This window comes from Corythoichthys intestinalis, chromosome 1, assembly GCF_030265065.1.
Source record: "Corythoichthys intestinalis isolate RoL2023-P3 chromosome 1, ASM3026506v1, whole genome shotgun sequence".
Taxonomy (NCBI): domain Eukaryota; kingdom Metazoa; phylum Chordata; class Actinopteri; order Syngnathiformes; family Syngnathidae; genus Corythoichthys; species Corythoichthys intestinalis.
This window is the reverse complement of record NC_080395.1, coordinates 54,813,023-54,836,592: the sequence shown is the minus strand read 5'-3', so window position 1 is coordinate 54,836,592 and position 23,570 is coordinate 54,813,023. Positions and strand designations below refer to the sequence as shown.

General features: G+C 38.8%; 1 protein-coding gene across 1 annotated transcript; it reads right to left on the bottom strand.

Moving 5' to 3' along the window:
* Nucleotides 1-66: 66 nt before the first annotated feature.
* On the bottom strand, nucleotides 67-22,806 carry cdh15 (cadherin 15, type 1, M-cadherin (myotubule)). Its single transcript, XM_057831519.1, has 14 exons — nucleotides 22,628-22,806; nucleotides 13,481-13,633; nucleotides 12,954-13,109; nucleotides 12,382-12,526; nucleotides 12,094-12,275; nucleotides 9,391-9,519; nucleotides 9,080-9,262; nucleotides 6,342-6,586; nucleotides 6,119-6,255; nucleotides 4,788-5,018; nucleotides 4,422-4,661; nucleotides 4,028-4,176; nucleotides 2,911-3,102; nucleotides 67-902 (listed from the first exon to the last, which is right to left on the bottom strand). Exons 1-14 carry the CDS (start codon nucleotides 22,676-22,678, stop codon nucleotides 702-704), a joined length of 2,394 nt encoding a protein of 797 aa, XP_057687502.1. The 5' UTR covers nucleotides 22,679-22,806; the 3' UTR covers nucleotides 67-701.
* Nucleotides 22,807-23,570: the final 764 nt, after the last annotated feature.

Genomic DNA, 23,570 nt, shown 5'->3' with positions numbered 1-23,570 from the left:
ATACATACTGTATATAAAAAAAAAATGCATCAATCCCAGTCTGGGGATAAATCCTTCATAGACTGTTACACACTTCAACAAAACACTTTACCCTGCAGCATGCACTGCTACTACTTATCATATTTTTCGGACTGAAAAAAACCTACCAGATTATAAGGCGCATAAGTGCATCAATGTACTGCATTTTTCATTTGTTCCTTTTAGCGTTGCAATTATTGCTTACAATAATTTGTTTTCTTTTATTGTTTTATTTATGGGTTTGATGAATGATCAATTTGAGTCCTGAGCACTGTACTGGAGCAGTATAATACAGTTATGCTTTAACATTCATGAAGCACAATCAGAATTCATACATAGAGCACACTGGATTATAAAACGCACTGTTCATTTTTCGGGAAAATAAAGGATTTTAAGTGCGCCTAACAGTCCCACAAAAATGATTTTCATTTCCTGAGCATCCCTGTCAAGGTTTTAAGAAGTACATACAGTGTTTTTTACTGTGAAGTTGTATCAAAATATTTACAAATAATTATTTGGGATTATCTCACTTGTTTAAAACCAATGGTACAACATGGCACCTTTTGGCACACAGTGATGGCAAATAATATCCATACTTTTCCTGTGAAACACCCAAGGGCATGGAGTGTTTTGCTTCTGGTATTGAATCACTCAAAGCTTCTTTTTAAAGATCAACTTCCCAACTAACGTGGATCATACATGTTGGCCAGTTTCTGAAAGCGTGGTCCCCAGTCATTGAGATAATCATAGTCCTGATCTTCATCTGAGCTGCCAGACGCAATGGAGCTGAGGCTACCTGCCAGCGAGCCCTCTCCTTCATAGTCATAGATCAGGGCTGTGTCATAAGGAGGCACGTTAGGATCTTTATCTGCAGCATCCAGACCCTGAGAGTAGAAATAAAGCATGAAGCAAAGGCAGGAACCCTAACGTATTTGGATAGAAAATTATACAAGACTAAGTGTAAAAAGTACACGATGTATTTTCAAAATATTAGGTACCTAAAAATTCAACTCCAAAAAAGGGGCATCTCATTAATTTTTCATTATCTTGGCTGACTTTTTTTTACCCTAGACTAGTTGATAACCAGTCACAATATTAGTTCAGTTGCGTACCCTACCTTTAAAATGTATTTAAAAGTATTTAAAACCCAACATTAAAAAAAAAAAAAAAATTTGTGGAGTTTTGGAGAGAAAGGATAATCAAGACATCAACTTTAAATACAATATTTCTGTAAAAAATAATCTATTTTACCAAAAAGCCTACAGTGCAGAAAAAAGTATTTGAACACCCTGCTATTTTGCAACTTCTCCTACTTAAAAATCATGGAGGAGTCTGAATTTTTCACCATAGGTGCATGTCCACTGTGAGAGAGATAATCTAAAAAGAAAAATCCAAAAATCACAATGCATGATTTTTTAAACAATTTATTTGTGAGATACAAATGCAAATAAGTATTAGAACACCTGTCTATAAGCCAAAATTCTGACCCTGAAAGACCTGTTACTCCGCCAATTAAAAGTCCACCTCCACTCTATGTATTATCTTGAATCAGATGCACTTGTTTGTCGATAGCAGCATAAAGACACCTGTTCACCCCATGCAATCAGTAAGACACAAACTTTTAACATGGTCAAGACCAAAGAGCTGTCCAAAGACAACAGAGACAAAATTGTTAACCTCCACAAGGCTGGAAAGGGTTACGGAGCAATTGCCAAGCAGCTTGGTGAAAAAAAGTCCACTGTTGGAGCAATCATTAAAAAATGGAAGAAGCTACAGTAAACATGACGGTCAATCTCAATCGGATTGGAGCCCCATGTAAGATATCACCTCGTGGGGTCTGAATGATCCTAGGAAAGATGAGGAATCAGCCCAGAACTACACAACAATGACCTGAAAAGAGCTGGGACCACTGTTTCCAAGGTTACTGTTGGTAATACACTAAGACGTCATGGTTTGAAATCATGCATTGCACAGAAGGTTCCCTTGCTTAAACCGGCACATGTCCAGTTTCGTTTTAAGTTTGCCAGTGACCATTTGGATGATCCAGATGAGTCATGGGAGAAAGCCATGTGGTCATATGAGATCAAAATGGAACTTTTTGGTCTTAATTTCGCTCATAGTGTTTGGAAGAAGAATTATGAGTACCATCCAAAGAACACCATCCCTTCTGTGAAGCATGGGGGTGGTAGCATCATGCTGTTTTTTTTTCTGCATATGGTACTACACGACTGCACTGTATTAAGGAGAGGATGTGGCCGTGTATTTTGAGATTTTGGGAAATAACCTCCTTCCATCAGTTAAAGCATTGACATGGGTCGTGACTGGGTCTTCCAACATGACATTGGCCCGAAGCAGACACCAGAATAACCAAGGAGTGGCTTCGTAAAGAGCATATCAAGCTTCTGGAGGGGCCTTGCCAGTCTCCAGACCTAAACCCAATAAAAAACCTTTGCATGGAGCTCAAACTCCGTGTTTCTCAGTGACAGCCTGGAAACCTGACTGATCGGTGGGCCAAGATCTCTCCTGCAGTGTGGGCAAACCTGATGAAAACCTACAGGAAATGTTTGACCTCTGTAATTGCAAAAAAAGGCTACTGTACGAAATATTAACATTCGTTTTCTCAGGTGTTCAAATACTTATTTGCAGCTGTATCACGCAAATAAATCGTTAAATAATCACACATTGTGATTTCTGGATTTTTCTTTTTAGATTATCTCTCTTACAGTGGACATGCACCTACGATGAAAATTTCAGACCCCTCCATGATTTCTAAGTGTGAAAACTTGCAAAATAGCAGGGTGTTCAGATACTTATTTTCTTCAATGTATATGGTCTATGCACATCAATAACAATTGCTTAATAGTTTTTGCTAAGGTCATAGAAGTTTCTTACATCACTGATGTATTCCTCAATGTCAGTGGGATCTGCTGGGGGTCTTCGGGGGTAGGTGGGTGAAGGCAGATTATGTGGAGCATCTCTCCTGACAGGCTGCTTGCCTCGAGGAACACCAGAGACTGGGTAGTATGGCATAGGGGTCAAGGGCACATCAAAGGGATTCCACAGCAGGTCAATGTTAAAGGCGTTCTGCAAGGACAATAATGGGTCATATAGTAACTCTGAGTATTATATAAACAACCATTTCTATATGTTCAAGCTCCTTTTCACTAAATGGCTCCTTTTCATATTCATGAACACCACTTGATATGCAATGTATTAATCATCCAAACTATTTTGTTTTCGTCCAACATTGAGGTAACTGTTTTTGACATCCTCATCAAATAATTACATGAATCATGAACAGCTGTCAGGTCTTAGGGGCCGTTTACATGGTGACGCTCCGAGAAGACAACTGATTTTATGTTTGCATTTACATGGTTCCGTCTCCATTCGAACGATGTCGCAATTCTGCGTGAAAACGATGTAGTATTCATGCCAGGCCAGAGGGGGCAGTGCAGTTTTACAAGGTGTCAGCCAATGATGCAAGTCCTTGACAACAACCTCCTCACCCCAGAAGACAACATATCCGCCCACTCGAGGCAATGGTGTCCACGTTTTTTTCTTTTGCTTCGAAAGGCACAAAAATGTAAAAATATTTAAATTAAAAATATTGTAAAAACAATAAATTAAAGCCGACATTCCGCCATGTTTTTCTTTTTTTCATGTTTAGTAGCAGCGACTGCGCATGCCCAAACTGACGTCATCGGCGCAAGAGCGTTCCATTAATATGGTTGCGGAGCAATCCCCGCAATTGAATCCTTCTGTTTTGGAGGCCGGAATCAAAGTTTGGTCTTCGCCGTCACCATGTAAAGGCGAGGCCATTTCGCAACACAATCGTTGCATCTTGGTGTCGCAGCATCACCAGCTAAACGACCCTTTAGTGAGTATTTATTCTAACATATATAGACAAATCTTGGCTTTCTTCCAAAGAGGCTTGATTAAATTAGGTTTGTTAAATACATCTATAAATTATGTCACTAATGATATTAAATAATCAATCACGAAAACATACCTCATCTTCCTCACCACCTCCTTGCTCATTGTAGTTCAGAACATTGTCCCGGACGTCATCTTCTGATTCCCCAACAAGCAGTCCGGATCCTTTCTTGATATGATGGCGTCTCCCACAAGAGTGAATCACCGCAGCTAAGAAGAGCAATACTGCAATACAACACCTTTATGATTGTCATGATACAATCCAACGCACAAATATGCACTACACAATTGTTACATGTGATCTCAACACCAAACTATAGTTTCAAAGCCAAAAGTGAAGTTTTTACAAGCTACTTTCTTTGACTTTAAACATTTTCATTTTGACAAAAACAGTAGCTTTAAATCCATTCTTTTAAAATGTTGACAAAATATAGTAATATGAAAAATGACATGTTCAAAGTGTTACTTACATACAAGGAAGCCAATACTGGCCATGATGATAATAAGAGCAATGAGGTTTATCCCCATACTGGAGCCGAATACTGCCTCAACCTCAGACTTACAGTCACCGAACGAGTCACAGAGACACAATGTGACATTAATCTTTGTGTAAGCGCTGAGGATTGGGTTTCCAGAGTCTGACACCAAAATTGTGACTGGATATTCTCCATCCTCCAGTTCTACAAGAGGCTGCAGAATTGCATGGGTGTCTGAAGTAAAAAAGGACACACAAATGGGATAAGGTCAGATAATTTAGGGATTAAAATGGTGGCTCTATTTAGTTAGCTTCTTCAATCGCTGTTGTTACTCCACATTCTTCCATACCATTACCCTACCATTTACTTGAGTGACAGTCCAGTTGAGTGAATCTTCATCAAATATTTCAAAGAAGAATGGTGCAGCATGTGGAGGAAGGTCACCATCTTCAGCAGTTAGCACCAATCCAGTACCCACTCTTCGTGCATCGTTGCACACGGTACCACTCAGTGGAAAGAGGTTTGGGGGGAAGTCATTGATCTCCTTGAGTGTGATAGCCACATTGGCAGTGGTTGACACACCACCAACATCTGTCAAAATGAAGCAGTGTCACATATAGACATGTGCCGATTACCGGTTTCAAGGTTTCCAAACCGCAAAAATTTTCCGTCATACCGTCCCTACAGTATTAACTATCTATGTTCCCAAAATGCAGGGAGAAATCCCTCGCTTGCAGCTGCGAGGCTCAACCCTCCCCCACCGGTTGATGCTCAGTGTCAGTTAGTCAGCTGTGCAACACAATGGCTGGAGGAGGTAAAACTCCTGAACTTTTTCCCCTAATCGAAGAAAACGAAATCGCTGGTATAGGAATACTTCGGCTACAGAAATGTTACAGAAGGCCGTGGCTTAGAGGAGGAGGGCCAACCGTCACGAAAAACATGTTTGCGTAAGGTGGCTGCTGAAGAGGCAATACCTCCAATATAATTTCGCATTTGTACAACATTAAAGGTTAGTAAACACCAGCTACTAGAGTTAATTCCAGCGTGCGAAGTGTGTCTAGCGGTGGTAAAACGTGGTGTTTTTTTCTCTCTGGCAACTGCGTTGAGAAAGAGTGTGTGTGTAGTGTAAACATGATACGAGTCATGCACACGTGCTTTTTTATGGAAAATAATTAAATTTCTTTTGTTCTGATGGTAATAATGTTGAGCTGTTGCTGTGGGTTTACGCTCACCTAAAGGACTGCATTTGTTTTAATTTTATTTAGAATATTTCAGTTATTTTTAACATTGTATTTTAACTTAACATTATACTTGTGTTCCAATTTGCTAATATGTTTTGAAAAATAAAAAATCTGTTCAATGGATAAAAGTTGTTTTTAATATATATATATTTTTTTTTAACCCAGATATCTCAAAGTAACACATTTTAGAGCTTTAATTGCAATACCATGAATGCCTAGTCACATATGTTAACAAAAGAACATATTTACTGTTAGTTTCTATTGAGGCAATTTAGAATAGTGACTGATAGGTGCCATCACTAAATTGAAAATAATGTTTTAATTTTTTCAGGATTGAAGTGGTGGTTCCCAAAATCTCTGGGAGCACCACTCACATCACAATGTCCATGTGTACTGATGTACAGTTGGTGTCTACTATCAAACAGCCTGCATATTAAAAACTATTCTGACCTGTAACTTTGACAGTAGCGATATAGATGTTATTTTGAACATGTTGTGATCGCATGTTGAAGGTTCTCTTTGCAGTAATGTCTCCTGTATGCCTGTTGATGTCCAGCCACCTCTCAGGATCTCTACTTATCTCATACCTGCAGCATAAAGAGTAGATACTGTAAATTGCCTTCAAGGTCACAAATGAGCAAAAAATGAAATTAGAATTCACCTCAAATCCTACCTCAAATCAGAATTATCAGGGTCAAATGCAATGTTGCTTTTCAGAAGTGTTCCAGGAGCTACAGACTCAGGTACAACAATATGTATTGGGTCTTCCCTAAAATGTGGAGCTTCATTCTCATTGACAACTGTGATTACAACTGCTGCACTGCTCACTGGCATATTAGGAGCCTTGTCGCTCAGTGGATTTACATTCTCCACTGTCAGAAACAGGATGTACTCATTCTGTGTTTCATAATCCAGAGGCTGCAACACAAGAATACTTCAGCTATAATCATTATTCAAATAATTCATTTTGAGTGTGCATGTGTCTTTCGTGTTCACGTGATTAAGGAAATTTTACAAATTTTGTTGATTTGTGTTCAGTCGTGTGTGGCTCCCACAAAGGTATAAAGATGTGAACACTTTTCTTGTATATACTGTATGTATTAAATCTTTGACAGGCCCAAACTGGTTGTGAACGTGAAAAGCTTAAGATCTTAACCGGCCCCTTCAGCCCATCCAACTATGGAACTGTTTCCATTTATTTCAGAAGGTTCCAAAAAGTCAAGTCTATTGCTCTTTTTATAATCTTGAAAAGTTGACTCAGCATTTGAGATTCCCATAAAAGCCGACTACTTTCCCATTGTTACTACTGTATAAGGATTACATTTCCATGGTCGTGTTTTAACTTCCAATTTTAGATGTAGCAATGAACTGTGTTAATTTACAATGGTTTTCTGAAGTGTTTCTAAGCTAAAGTTGCAATTTATTTTACACAATAATGCCAGTTTTTAATGCGGTGCCAAGACAGAGATAATCAATGGCTACGTTTGCATGAACCTTTGCCAGATCGGAAGAAAATTACTTCATGTACACATCCCTTTCAGAATATTCTAACCCAACTCATACCCCATTCTATTCCTACTATTTCTTTAACATTTCTACAACTACCATTTCTGGTATATTTGATCAATCTGTGCATCTAAAAAAATGTTGTTCCCACCAAAAGTGTTATGTCCGAGTGTCCATGAAAACAGCACATCCGATCATAATTTAGACATTGATCTGAATAAAGACATTTTGTCCATGTAAATGAAACTAATGTTTGTTTTCAGGCTTTTCACTTAAATGCCGAGAATTTTTCAGATTGTCTACCTTTCACTCTTATTATGGACCATTCATGACGAAATGTCTTAATTCCTTGCAATTATACATCCAATAATGTTCCGTGTGGGTGTTATTTGAGCATTCACCAACTTTCTCTCTTTTCTTGCCTATGCGCCAGATTTAAAAAAAAAAAAATCAATTGAATATTTAAGGAAAGTATGTGCAACAGTGCAAATGATTGCATTTTGTGTATGTTGGTTTTTTACACATTGCACTATTATATTGGAATTACTGTTTAAACATATTTACGATAGTCGTTCAAATCTAAGGGTGCAAATGCGCCTTTGTCGGAGAGGAAAGTAGACGGGAAGAAGAAATGCCAATAGGATGATTTAACCGCAATTTTTTTTTAAAATTGTATATTTTTTGCAGATTCTACATGCTATGCCTCTCTTGATATTTTATCTTTCAGCCGTGGATCAGCTTTTTCAGGTGGGCCTGCCTTTTGTAGCCTTTTAGTTTAACTTGAGGAAAGCCATGCTTATTTTACAAGACCATGCTAACAATGTCTGTTTTTAGTGAAATGTGTCTAAATGCTTAAAGCAATAGACAACACCTCATATAAATAAAAAAGACACAAAGTTGTATTGTATTTTAGTATGTAAGTCGCGCATTTATTAGACGTCTGATGAAGGTGAAAACAATGTCTCAGCACAAAAAAATGACACTGCCTACGAGCAGGGCCAAGTGTTACGAATGTGACGTCACTCATGCCAGCCACCTACATAAACACTGATAGTCTGATACATATAAAACAGGTAAAAATTGACAAAGAAAATACACACACTTTCTTTCTCTAACAGTGCGGTGTCCCGCTGTCTTACTCTGTCCTCCGTCTGAGACTCAGATGAAGCCTTCTTAACTTCCTGGGTGCATTACAGAACCTATAGGTTTGGGCCATTGATGGCACCAAACAAAATAGATCATGCCAGTGTTGCCAACTCCCGAGTCAGTGAAGTAGCTATTGGCTGTCCTAAAAGTCGCTAGTTCACATCATCCCCTAATATGCATAATTGTAAATTTGCATGTAATTGCAATGGACACTGTCAAAGAGAGGAATAACGTCGTGGGAGATGCAAAAAGTAAGTAAAAAAAAAAAAAAAAAAACACCTGAAAAAGTCGCTAGATTTGTTGCTAGTCACTTTTCCAAAAACAAAAACAAAAAAAACCTCACCAAGAAGCTTGAGAAGCAGACAGATTTAGCGAGAAATTCGCCAAGTTGGCAGCACTGGTCCATTCTTGACAAGTAGGTGGGACCATCTGAGATAATTGCATTTGGCTGGCTAAAGTAGTGCTGCCTGACAATAGCTGTTTTGCTTACTCTCAGGGAATATTGTTTTATTTATGTTTTTCTCCAATATTACACATCGGAAAAATGAAATTATCTTCCTAATTGTCTTTTCACTTTATTAAACAAGATTCTTTCAGCCCGGATGCACATGATCAAGATGTTGTCCATCCCTTTAAGGCACTAATGTAGTTTTGAGGCGTCTGTGTCAAAAATGCATTTTTGGCTGTTCAACATTAAACTAGAAATTGATAAATTTACTAGTTGTGTAGTCAGTTTAAACTCTGTGGGATTAAGCTTACCTTCACCACCATCAGAATGCCTTGGTTGGTGATACTGTCTGTTGTAACAGCAAACTTCCTGTAAGGGTCGTTTGAGATGAAATATGTTGCCTCCCAGTTTCCTGTTCCACGATCGTCATTGTCTGTCACATTGACACGACCAATCTCATAGTTAATTCTGTTCTCCACTGCTGTCATGCTGTACTGAATGGGTCACACAGACAAAGTACAGTTCTTAAATACAAACAAATCCTCCAGTTGAATTGTTTCATCACAAGGATAATAGTCATTTCATGTCATCTACAGAACAACTAACTGCAGTTGAGGCTTACCGAGCTGGGGTTGAACTGTGGTGCATGATTGTTGATGTCAGCTATATGAATAATGGCTACACCTTCACCCGTCAGCCCCATACCACCCATATCAGCAACCTGTAGCAATAGCCTGAAGGACTTCACTACCTGGAAAAAAGAACAATCATCCAACTTCAATAATACATTTTATTCTCACCTTCAAACGTGTTGGAGAACTGTGACCATTTGATTTATTTTGCTGCCGACTCAGAGCATGGGCTAAGAGGTTTAAATCAAGAATTGACCTGGCTCATATAAAATATTACATATTTGCACTAACAATGCCCGGACAATTTGGTGACTTTTGGTTCTAACTAATTCATTAACTTTTGGTGCAAGGTTGATTGCTGGTCTAACAGAAAGGTGGTGCGTTTGATCGCAGTGTTGGCAAACAGATACATAAACTCTGCAGATATGATGTATTTCATTAAAAAAAAAAAAAAATTTAAATGTTAATAGCCTCTGAACCTTTTTAGAAATCAATTAATTAAATGCAATTTATATGAGTTGCAGTATATTGCACCATGTTTGTTGTATACACATTCATGGTAGAATTTTAAGAAACATCCACGAAAAGACTCCAACATGCAAAGATGATCTGACAACAGCAAACAGCGAAAGTTGGTGCTACATTGATCATTAGCACCGTTCGTCACTCATTGAAGTCCATACCTCAGAAAATGCAAGTTGTTACAAATGCCAGAGGTGGTGAAGCAAAGTATTAGTTGTCTATTTGAGTGATTTTTCCATATTTTCGGTCTTTCGAATTGAGAGATTCCATGTTTTTCCTCTGCTAAGTATGTAAAGTAATTGTTACTGACAACCACAATTTGTTCTCGATGTTGTTTTTGTGTAGCTTGAAGCCAGACAGTTGCTATTTAAAATTACTAAAGTGGTTTCTTATCTATTATTTTATTTTTTTCTACACAATAAAACAAACAAGTCAACATCTACCAGGACTGGTGTTTCCCTAAATTTTGCCAGGGCTTGTACTAGTACAGTGGGGCAAATAAGTATTTAGTCAACCACTAATTGTGCAAGTTCTCCCATTTGAAAATATTAGAGAGGCCTGTTATTGTCAACATAGGTAAACCTCAACAATGAGAGACAGAATGTGGGAAAAAAAACAGAAAATCACATTGTTTGATTTATAAAGAATTTATATGCAAATCATGGTGGAATATAAGTATTTGGTCAATACCAAAAGTTCATCTCAATACTTTGTTATGTACCCTTTGTTGGCAATAACGGAGGCCAAACGTTTTCTGTAACTCTTCACAAGCTTTTCACACACTGTTGCTGGTATTTTGGCCCATTCCTCCATGCAGATCTCCTCTAGAGCAGTGATGTTTTGGAGCTATCGTTGGGCAACATGGACTTTCAACTCCCTCCACAGATTTTCTGTGGGGTTGAGATCTGGAGAATGGCTAGGCCACTCCAGGACCTTGAAATGCTTCTTACAAAGCCACTCCTTTGCTGCCTTGGCTGTGTGTTTGGGATCATTGTCATGCTGAAAGACCCAGCAACGTCTCATCTTCAATGCCCTTGCTGATGGAAGGAGATTTTCACTCAAAATCTCTCGATACATGGCCCCATTCATTCTTTCCTTTACACAGATCAGTCGTCCTGGTCCCTTTGCAGAAAAACAGCCACAAAGCATGATGTTTCCACCCCCTCGCTTCACAGGGGGTATGGTGTTCTTTGGATGCAATTCAGTATTCTTTCTCCTCCAAACACGAGAACCAGTGTTTCTACCATAAAGTTCTATTTTGGTTTCATCTGACCATAACACATTCTCCCAGTCCTCTTCTGGATCATCCAAATGCTCTCTAGCGAACCACAGACAGGCCAGGACGTGTACTGGCTTCAGCAGGGGGACACGTCTGGCAGTGCAGGATTTGAGTCCCTGGTGGCGCATTGTCTTACTGATATCAGCCTTTGTTACTGTGGTTCCAGCTCTCTGTAGGTCATTCACTAGGTCCCCTGTGTGGTTCTGGGATTTTTACTCATCGTTCTTGTTATCATTTTGACTCCACGGAGTGAGATCTTGCATGGAGCCCCAGATCGAGGGAGCTCATCAGTGGTCTTGTATGTCTTCCATTTTCTAATAATTGCTCCCATAGTTGATTTCTTTACACCAAGCGTTTTACCTATTGCAGATTCAGTCTTCACTGCCTGGTGAAGGTCTACAATTTTGTCTATGGTGTCCTTCGACAGCTCTTTGGTCTTGGTCATAGTGGAGTTTGGAGTGTGACTGACTGAGATTGTGGACAGGTGTCTTTTATACCGATGATGAGTTAAAACAGGTGCCATTAATACAGGTAACGAGTACAGGCTCGTTAGACTTCGTTAGAAGAAGTTAGACCTCCTTGACAGCCAGAAATCTTGCTTGTTTGTAGGTGACCAAATACTTATTTTCCACTCTAATTTGGAAATAAATTCTTTAAAAATTAAACAATGAGATTTTCTGTTTTTATTTTCTCCACATTCTGTCTCTCATGGTTGAGGTTTACCCATGTTGACAATTACAGGCCTCTCTGATCTTTTCAAGTAGGAGAACTTGCACAATTGGTGGTTGACTAAATACTTATTTGCCCTACTGTATATTCAGAATCTTGCAAAAATAGTTAAGAGGATGAATAAATCTATATTTCAAGATCTGAAGTTTTTGGGACATCTTACCTCTCTGTCAAGGCCAACGTCTCTTGTGTAGATGGTTCCTGTCACGTTGTTGATGCCAAACATTGTCTTGGTAACAGCATTGGCTGGGATGCTCTCTTGGCCAATGATAGAATAGCTAAGAAAAGCATTTTCTGTCATAGGGTCATCAGCATCTATGGCTGACACTGACATTACTGATGTACCTGTTAAAAAATATATACAAATTTAACATGATTAATCAATGTGAACCCCTCACTTGATCATTACGTTTTAGTATAATCTTGCAGGAAGTGTGTAATGTGAATTAACCTGGGACTGAAAACTCAGAGACAGCACCAGTGAATTGTTTTTGAGTGAAGGCAGGTCTGTTGTCATTCTGGTCCAGCACTACAATTTCTATGGTGGTAGGATTCTCCAGTCTCTCTCCACTGGGCGAGAGCGCAAAGGCTTTCAACTACACACACAGACAGATTGACATGTGTTGTTGTTTTTTTAAATTCTACATTTTTGTTATTTTGGTGGGATTTCGAAGAAACTATTCAACATGCGATTCAAGTCTATTTACACTGTGTGTGAATGATCAGTAGTCAGACATCATGGGTTGCATCACAGTCTTCTTGTCCAAAACATTCTGAAGCAGCTCCCTTGATGACCATAAAGGCCTTGAGAAGCAGACCTATGTTGGTCAACCATGAACCACATTTCTTATGAGGTAACATAATATGAAGCTAGGCTTTGAACAGTATTTTTCAAAATCCTCTATGAGAAGATGTGTGTGAACTTAAGCACGCCTTTGTGTTTTCACGGTTACAGTGTACAAGTGACTTTTTTTTTTTTTTTTTTTGCATGTCACAGGCTCACAGAAATAAACATTTCCTTACTGTGAAGGTGTTGTATTTCTCTCTGTCCAGTGGCCGCTTGCTTCTGATGACTCCTGTTTTGTCATCAATCTCAAAGAAATTTTTGGGTGCCTGATCCACGCCTGGGCCCTCTAATTTGTAGATCACCTCACCTTTAAAGATTTTGTCTGACTTAATCTAGATGGAGAGAGGAAATCATGTTGGTGGTCTTTGCAACTTCAAATAAAATCCATGTGTGTATTGGGGGTTGGAAAAGGCAGTCGGTTTAAGGGGGTTGAATCTAGAGGGGCTTTTGACTTGGGATTGATCAACATGAACCAGGATATAGAGGACTAGTAGTCTATTGCATGTATTTTACATAACTAAGCTATTATTTCAGGTCATTTCATTTGCACTTTGAGTGTCAATTTCCAAACACTGTAGAAATTGTACGCACACAAGTGAATATACAGTAGTTATTATGAATAAGGATTTTACTGCAAAAACAAAACATTTGAAAAGTTCTGATTTTAACAGCCCTTTCTTTTTCCCCCCAACCTAAATGTTACCTGAACCAGGTTTTCCGGGACATGCTTGCTGTTTTCCAGAACTCTGATTGGAGGAATGATCCAGTCCCTTTTCACCCTGGCCACCACTCCTTTGCCTTGGGTCCTCCAAGGGTGAATCTCCTGGATATTTCTGGGCTGATCAGCACTCCACACCTGCAAAAAGTAGCACGAATATATAGCATGAGCGGCGCCACCATGGATATTTGAAGCCAGTTCAACAACCGTGACTGTATGACTGATGGGAAATCTGTTGCGTGGCAGAATGCCGTAGTGTTTGAGTGTCAAAGCGTCAGGTTTCACTCACTAATCCACAGCCTTGTCACGATCCTTTGAACTGGCTTTAAAATTAATTTCAGAATGAGGAAATGCAAAGAGGCATCACACAAGCCTTTCATTCTCCACATTGCTGTAACGGCCACATTCACACACAATACACCCCCTCCTACACACCAACAGCTGTCTACTTTGGATTTAGATCCTGTGCTTTCCCAGTGGCATTCCCGCCTCACAAGCACAAATTCCCCCTTTATGCTACGCTCCGCACCTGACTGGGAGTTTGGGGTCACCTTACGAATTTGCTGGAATTCATCTTACACACTCACAAGTATACTTTCTCACGCACACACATACAAGCTGACTCTAGTGAATATACACATAACACCCACTCACATATGATCATCCATTCACATTTCCGCACAGTGTTTCCCTTGTCTCTGCTGGAAATCACTGTTTCCAACATGCCTTACCATATGTTTAACAGTTCAAACTGCCTTCTCAGTGCCAATTCTTTTGCAGAAAAAAAAATCCAGTTTCCTTTTTAAAACAGTACTATGGCTATACTTACAAACAAAAATCCCCAAAACAACATATTTCATCCACATGCGGAAAAAGAAATCCCAGTCCTTACATTAAAACACATCTGTTATCTTTTAAATTTATGTCATAGCAACAGGTGGTGCTATAACACATAATCATAAAGCTCCTCTAGACTATCAGAAGCTGGAAGAAGTAAGAACTTTACTGTAAAAAGCACAGTTTCTCTAATTTGCGTGAGGCAAAGGTGACTCATGTAAAGACAGCTGTTAGGAGAACTCCATCCAATTTCTGACATGCTTGACCTTAAAAGATTCATGGGTCAGATCCATCCAATAAAAACTACCATAGACTGGTCGACAGTCAATCACAGAGCGTATCGACAAAGAACCATTCACACTCAAAATCACACCAATGGACAATATTATGTTCTCAATAAAACTGAAGTACCCGATAAAGCCATGCAACTACACAGATAAAGTAGGCAAAGCAATCATATACAATCAAAGCATAGTTTCACTCCAATGATTTTCATATAAAAGTTAGCGTTGGTAGAATTTTCCCTGATTTAGATTCGACACACCAAAGTTTCTTTTTTAAACAAAATGTCAAATATACATACAGGTAGATAATTTTTTTTTTTTTTTTTAAATCGTCTGTACATTTGCATCAATGTCACTTTTTGCTTGTGTTTTGAAATTGTTTTTGACCTAAAAAAAAAGGTGATCATATTAAATGATAGCCAGGTATGTTGTGTGATGAGTCCAAGAGGACTGGAAGTGATGGCTGGCATCTTCTGGCCATGTTAGGGAGCACACTAATATTAGACACCTCCATACAATTCATCCTGTCTATTTGTGGTCATCGTCATCTACACTCAGAGATGCAAGTTTACACACACATTCCTGGAGTGCTTACCATCCACACAAATCCATCCCAAACACCATCTGCAGCAAGCCAACGCTCAATCCCTCAACTCTCCGATGACAGAGCATGCCTTCTTTATTGTTATTTCAGTAAATCATGGCTTATGTATGATTAATGGGTGTTTTTGGGTAACCTCTGTGGAAATTTTACACATGTGGAAATGGATGGAGTTTCACAAATGCTGAAGAGACATACAGTATGCAAGATTTTGTTTAAATTTGAAGTTGTTTAAGTCTTTCAACTATTTCTACACCCTCACAACATGAGAACTAATGCAAGAGGTTCATTTAAAATGTGTTACATTAGTTGTAGTTTGCGGTGGTGCTCACCAATATCAATGACACAAACCACTTATCGAGCAAAAGACAATACGTCAATGAAAATGTCACTTAAATATAAATAATCTTAATTAAAGGCAGTCGAGTGGGTTAAATGAAACAATGCTACACCATTGTTTTGACCCAATGTCAGATAGAACGCTATTTGCTGTTTCACTCAATTTTCCATCTCATTCGTTATTCTCTTGTCCCAGCAATATGACCTTGAGATGACTGTCATTAGGATACTTTCCATTCACCTCCCTCCCTTTTTTTAAAATAATGTTTTTACCAGATCAGGATGCAGTAACACCAAAGTATCATGTTACCAATTAGACAAACGGCTGCCTTTTGTCAAGGGCTGAGTGATGACACCACACACAGTGGAACTATTTTAGAAGCTTTTCCCAGGTACTTTTACAACTTGGCCTGTGACCCTGGGCCCTCATCGAGGTTCAAACAGCTTGTTTGGGGATGATAATCCACCATGCCAGGCCTTATTAAGTGGTCATGGTGTTTGGGGAAATTTAAGGATATCCCTACTTTCTGTATATTTGTACTAGAAACAAAAGGCCAAGTAAAGAGTGGAAATTGGTTATTTGTAGATACGTGCCCCGTGATGAACCAGTGACCAGTCAAGCAAGGATTTGGCTCATTACTTCTGTAACAAGGCCACCTACAACCATGATTGACGATAATAGCTCTTGAACATGTTGTGTACAAATACATTTCACACTTTGACAGAGTAGTGGAAAAAACAACGACGATTTATTACATTATTACAGGGATTATTATTATTATTATTGTTATACCGTATTATTATTCTGATATTTATTTATAATTTATTTGTTTTGCTATTTGTAATTGTCATTTGTAAAAGTACCACCAGTATTCATTAAGGATTTAGTGTATGTTTTCGGGGTGTGGAACGAATTAATGAAATAATAATGTATTCTTATAGGAAAATCTTGCTCGACATACGAAAATTTCGACTTACAAACAACATCCTGGAACGAGTAAACTTTGTATGTCGAATTACCACTGTAGATTTAAACAATTACTGTCTGATGCCTGCATTTGCTGCAATCCCTTGAATATTCATTCAAAGAATTAGTTGAAGTTTTCTCGATTAGTCCTCGCTTGATAAAAACTTGCTTTAACAAACAATAAAACAAGAAATGACAAAGCCATTTTTATTTAGTATCACTGAAAAAAATAATATTAAAACCTCAGAAGTATTAATCTAAATTAGAAGTGCACAAGTTGAACTGTCAACTATAATGTTTTTACAGCTTAGCAATGCCATGTCACACAGGTGGCCCTAGGTCACTTCTGCATGGCTCCTTAGACCGAATCACACAATTGAAGCAGGCTGTAACGTGGTCAGTCCCACAGCTTTGTTCTTTGCCAAGTCAGGACTGCCTGGCATGGATGCACTATTTTTGGTACTGCAAACAAGTGTCAAAGCAGATGTCACCACTTTAAGAATGCTGAACTAGGTTAAAAGAATAAGATGTAAGTAAGCTCATGAAACTGGGGTACTAAAAGAATGTGAATAGCATCTTTAATTATTATGTTGAAACTAATTGGGTGATGAGTCATTTTTGGCGCGGTGGTTCCCTCACCTGACTTCAGTTTCTATTGTGAAAGATTCAAACTCATTATGTGACAGATAATTTACAGATTGACCAGTCCAGTCTCCACCCCTAAATCATCTTGAAAAATCTTCATCTTTCTTTGACCCTGAGTAATATAAGCACTATAGAAATGTATGGATGGATAAATGGTGTCTTGACATACAGTCTAGTGATCCTTCCTTGATATACCCCACATTTCGGAATCCACTGTTAGACAAATCCATCTCGATGCTGACACTTTGTTTTCAGGATCTAAAATACTGACACAATTTGACAGTTTATTTTCTTTGTCCACAATGGTGTTTTCCTCAGGCTCTAAACCTTTTGACTGATTGTTTCCGATGAATGAGAGCTATGTGCCAGCTGGCTGCCGGTATACGCACTCTTAATTTGTACCCGATTTCATGGTCCAGAAGCGGCCCACTCCTCTTTCCGCAAGGGGGATTACAGAGCGGGACAAATGGCATCACGTATGCATCTGGGAACAGCTGTGACTTCTGCCCGTTGCTCCCCAAACACCCACCAGCCAGCCTCAACACCACTCAGATTAAAACAGGCGGCCTTCAAAAAAGAGAGTGAGTGCATTGACGCATACCTGAATGCTATCAGGTAACATTCGTGAACTACTTTAGTTGAATTGAATTTTTTTTTTTTTTTTTTAGAATTTAAGGCAGAGTTGTTTCACTGATATTAAAATATTTTAAATTCACAATCATGATTGCATATTATTTCCTCAATAATGACTATTTCTTTAAATTTTTATCAATCTTTTTATTAATCTTTAAAAAAAATTCTTAAATCAGTGACACTTGGAGCAACACTAATCAGTATTTCTTCGAGAGGAAAATTTATAATTTGAAACATTAAAAACCGTATATATATATATATATATATATATATATATATATATATATATATATATATATATATATATATATATATCAGGGGTCGCGTTAACCGAATATTTTCCGTCGTTGACCGATTTTTTAAAACGGTGACGGAAAAAACTGAAGTCCATCCGTCATTTTGACCGGTTGCAATTCACACCCCAGACCACAGGGTGGCGAGTGAGCGTATTAATTAGCTATTGTCTCTCTTGATGCATGACGTCGTTGGCCTTACTCTGAAAAATGTCAAGGCCACTGGGTGTCCGAAGTTTCTTCAAAAAGCCCCAAAACGACGATGGTGTTGATAAAAGAGGTGAAAAAACAGGGACTGTACAAACGGGCACGCAATTCAAGTCCATGCGCACCAGGAGGAAAGTGTGAGACTACGTTCAGGCCACAGCAGGTGAACTATTAATTTCATTGTTCCATATGCTACATATGGTAGGCTACCTAACTTCTGGGGCCACAGTCAGCTGTTTTTGTCACTGCGGAGAAAAAGTTACATATTCATCTGCTTGATGTGTGATGGCACGGTGTGGATTCTCTGTTAAGCTTGTTCGGACAGAATATTAATTTTAAATGAATGAAAACTAAATACTATTGAATATGTTGAAGCGGTATGCAATGTTAAATAAGAGTCTTGTTAGCTGTAGGCGCACTATCCTAGACCCCTCACTATCCACTCGTGGGGGCCTGCGCTTGTCAGTGACGTTCCTTATTCTCGCTAGATGATTATACAACTTTAACATTTGTTAATAATACGCTCTGTGTGTAGTATCAGCCATCGCTTTTCCTTTTTAAATGGGCACTTATAAGCGAACGCAAGAAGTAACAACGGGAACATTTTTAAACAGGCAGTTCACGGGAGAGCATTTAGACTCTTCGGCCAATCATATAGCGAGAGCGAGTGGATAGTGAGGGGACCGCGCGCGGCTCTTAAAGGCTCAAACACACCAGCAACGTGAACGTCGCGTCAACGATCTCGCCGCGATTACGCTTCGAAACGCAGCCGTTAAAGTCAATCAGCCAATGCACACCAGTCGCAGTGCGTCCGCGTGTTAGATGCGTCCCAGAAGCGCTAAATGCGACGCACGCGAAAAGAACAGCAGAGTTTGTTTTTTGACGCGAGGCAGCCCCCTGCGTAAATACTACTAGGTAGGATCGGGCAGGCCGGAAGTCACTCGTGTAAAAATACGGTGGATCCGGTCGATTTTCAAAATAATATGCAACCGTAACTTCCTATATAAATATAATAAACTGAAATGAGCTAAAACACCTGCAATTAATACGAATAATACACAAATCCTGCTACACAACAAAATTAATTCCTGCGTGGTGCTTTAACTTGAGAAAAAAAACATCAATAAAGCTTAGAAAAATGTTCATAAGAAAAAAAATGTTAAAATCTTTGTCATTGGGATTGCTTTTTGCCGGATTTTTATGACCCTGTCAGTCAAAATGACAGACAACAAAAAAGTCTAGCGCAACCTCTGATATATATATATATATACATATATATATATATATATATATATATATATATATATGTATATATATATATATATGTATATATAGGTTCAATTTTTCCTGCTGTCTTGGCCACAGCATTATGACCACACACAAATAATTATTACAGACCAGATGGGCATGAATTAGATAACATGGTTGGCATTCGCTTTTAAAAGCACTGACACAATTTGTGGCGAGAGGGTCACTTTTCTCCCCGCAAAATGTTAAACCATGTCAAAAAATCTACGCTGTTAATGCAGACCCGATTTACGACCCTACCCCGAAGCCTGACGCACACCTCCAAAAAATCCCCACTACGCGTCACGTCAACGCGCTTGACGTCAACGTTGAAGGACTGTGATTGGTCCACTCAGAACGTTGTTTCCGGTTCAACACAACAACACCGCCGTTTTTAAACATTCGCAAACGCCTTCTGTGTCGCGCCAATGCGTCAACATTTGTGTTAACAACATTTGTTGTTCAATATAGATTAGCTGCAGCTGCAAATACACACGTTCCACCTCTCTTGTCATTACTTTCAATGACCGGAGGAAAACTAAAGGAATTCGACAAGTCCCCCAAAACCATACAAAGAAATAGCCTCAACCCTCTAGTGGCATGGCGAAGAATTACAGAGAAACACGTTCCCTTGTCGAATGCGCAATGCGTAGGGTCTAAGTCGTTGCTCCGCCGTCACTGAAACGCAGAAGCATAATTCAGCCTTTACTTTTTTTATTTTACTTGGGCGCTCATCATATTTTGAACAATTTTAATTAATTTGAGGCTCCTTTCTTCAGTACAAATCACTTATACAAAATATACAGTTGTACCTGGCAACTGATTTCTTTCAATATTTTTTGTTTGTTTGTTTTCTTTCAATAAATGAAGACTGATTGGTTATCGTGGTGGCGTGAATAGTATTTTGTGTCTGATTTACATCATGTGTTCTTATTGATTTTCATGCCCTTTCTTGGCCAATTGCTAAAAAAAATATAAAAACCCGTTCTCCCTTTGCCCAAGCTGCATCTTCCCACCAAGTTTGCCGACTGTATGATTCATAGTCTCTAAGCAACAGCTGGACAGACAGACAGATCGGCATGCAGGCAGGAAGACAGACAGACACAGATTCCAGTGATGAGAGCATAGTGCAGTGCTTCTTAATTATTTTTTGTTACGTCCCCTCCAGGAAGACGTAAACGTTCTGCGTCCCCCAACTCTCTGCTGCCACTGTAAATATACCGTAGTATCATCCGTCTATAAAATTCTTATTATTATAAGTACACCTCTGCATAACATTGTGTCCTTTTTTAATATTAAAGAAGAAAAAAAAGTTAAAAAAAAAAAAAAAAAAAAAAAGAAGACATCCATACTGTAAAGGTAGATTCAAGATACATTTTTTGACCATTTGACACTGAAAAAAAAAAATAAAATAAAATCAATAAATAATCATAAATTCAAATTGATTGGCAACATTAACTTGAGAGGACAATATGCCAAACTACTAGACTGAAAAAACAAAATATAATAGAACAAAAACAACAGTGTGATTGGACAGAGAGACAGTTTTTATTTTTGCTGCGGGCAGTATCAGCTCCTTTGTTGTGGTGTTTGGTTATTTTGCATTGAGCAAATTGGTATGCCTCCTTATGTGATGCTGACAGTGCTCGCTGGTTTACTGATGTAACACTGACAAAGCAGGACGATTGTTGGCAATATGTGGCACGTTTTCGCTGAAAAAAAAAAAGAATTCCTGCTCTCCGCTGCGAACATTTTTAGACAAAGTAAACAGACTGGTCTTTCCTCGTCTCTCACTGTACTAAAAGTCAAAGCCAAATGCTACATACGCTTCATCATATTTCTTCGTCTTAGCTTTTCATATCACCAGTGCTCTTTGTTGTGTGCTCGTTTGGTTAAAAAATATCGTGTTTATGCTGAAAATGAGAGCGCCACTGCCACCCACTCATTAGATGTGCAATTACACTTTATTCTAGTACAGCGAAAAAGTATGTTCCCCAAGGTCACATGCGCCACCCCCAGCATTGATCCGTGCCCCCCTGGGGGGGCCCGCCCCACTATTTGAGAAGTACTGGTATAGTGAAACACCAATGGGTATATAATAGCCTTTGGTAGAGGGCAGAGAACAAAGAGATTACACTTCGTTACGCATATTGAGCATGAACAAAGTCCACTGTTTTGTAAACAAAATATTAGACGTTATTCTAACTATTGTATGTCATAAGAAGCAGATTTAGGACTTAAGCACATGCAAACTTTTTACGTAAGTTCCACATTTAAGAGAATGGAAATTTGAATGCTACAGTTGTTTATACCCAGATGGAGCAGAATAGACGATTTTGAAAGATCCTGTCTTTCGTCTCACTGGAGGCAAACTTACTCACCAGAGCAACCTGGGCTCCATTACTTTTACAAACACAGAGAAAGATTAATGATGGCTGGAGGTGCTATTGGTAATATGTCAGTTTACATTGTCATCCATTCTCTTAATGGCGTCTGCTGACAGGTGCTACAAATGATGCCCTGAGTCCACGTGCACATCTGGAGTCATCCTCTTTCCAACGAAGGTAAAAATGTTTACATCAACTTCAGGCTCTAATTGCACACCGCGTTGTGTGTATGTGTTGTAAGATGCAAAGGGCCTGCAAACATCATTCAAGTAAGAATATAAACTGTATGATTGGAGAGGCAGGGGCGGCTAACGGCCAGTGTATAACCAAAATCAAAATTGCAATGGGACACAAAGAGGTAAACGTGTGTTGAAAAGTGTGATGGATGAATTCTGAATCATACAGAATCTTAAAACAGACACTACTTGAATGGAAGTAAATATGTACTGTATATGCTGAATCTTAAAGGTAGTCTTTGTGTTAAATCTATGTACAAATGACTAGATTTGGCAAATAAAAGAAAGCGTACACTCAAATGTGCAAGTAGTGGGCTACTTGTCCTCATTAATCTACTGAAGTGCTGACAGTTACACCATTTGTTAAATAACTCACAGTATTTAAGAAATGCTGAAATGAAGATGATTTAGTTTACCTGACAAATCATAACAGCCAATACACAAGATACCAACATCCTCCTGGCCATCTTCAGCACCTCAACTAAGAAGATCAGTGTTAAGCAGACCTCCTCCAAGAACAACTTGACTCCAGAGCAAATCCGTACAAGCGCCACACTCTGCAATCCTAAAATTTGCGCTCCTTCTCTCCTTACGTTCTCCGTCTCTCCCTCTTTCCTTCTCCTAGCATCCGGCCCTGAGAGCTCCTCCCTGCCCATAGCCTGGCTATGTCTCATGTCGCGGCGTAGGGGTTAGAATTTCAGAGGTGGCCCTCCCATGTACCCCAGCACATGTGCTGTCACTCATAGGACTGGCAACCAGCAGAAGGATGAAGCACAAAGTGCACAGCTGTTGGCGGTGTAGACACAAATATTTTATCAGTTAACTAATTTAGTGAAACTTGCTTTTCCACCATTTAACAATAGCAACATAAAGAAAAATGGGGAAAAAAATCTATTTAAAAAAAAAAAAAGTACTGTACGTACAGTACAGGCCAAAAGTTTGGACACACCTACTCATTTGTGTGACTATTTACATTGGAAATTCTCACTGAAAGTAATAAAGCTATGAATGAACACGTGTGGAATTATGTACTTAGCAAAAAAAAGTGAAATAACTAAAAACATGTATAATTTTCTAGTATATCTGAAGTAGCCACCCTTTGCTCTGATTACTTTTTTGCACACTTGCAATTCCCTTGATGAGCTTCAAGACGGAGTCACTTAAAATTGTTTTTGACTTCACAGGTATGCCTTTTCAGGGTTGATTAGTGGAATTTGTTGCCTTATCAATGGGGTTGGGACCTTCATTTGTGTTGCAATGAATGAGGTGTGTCCAAACTTTTGGCCTGTACTGTACATTATGAGCTCTATTGCAGGATAATCTTAAGAGCGTCACAAATTAGGTGCTAAAGACCATTTA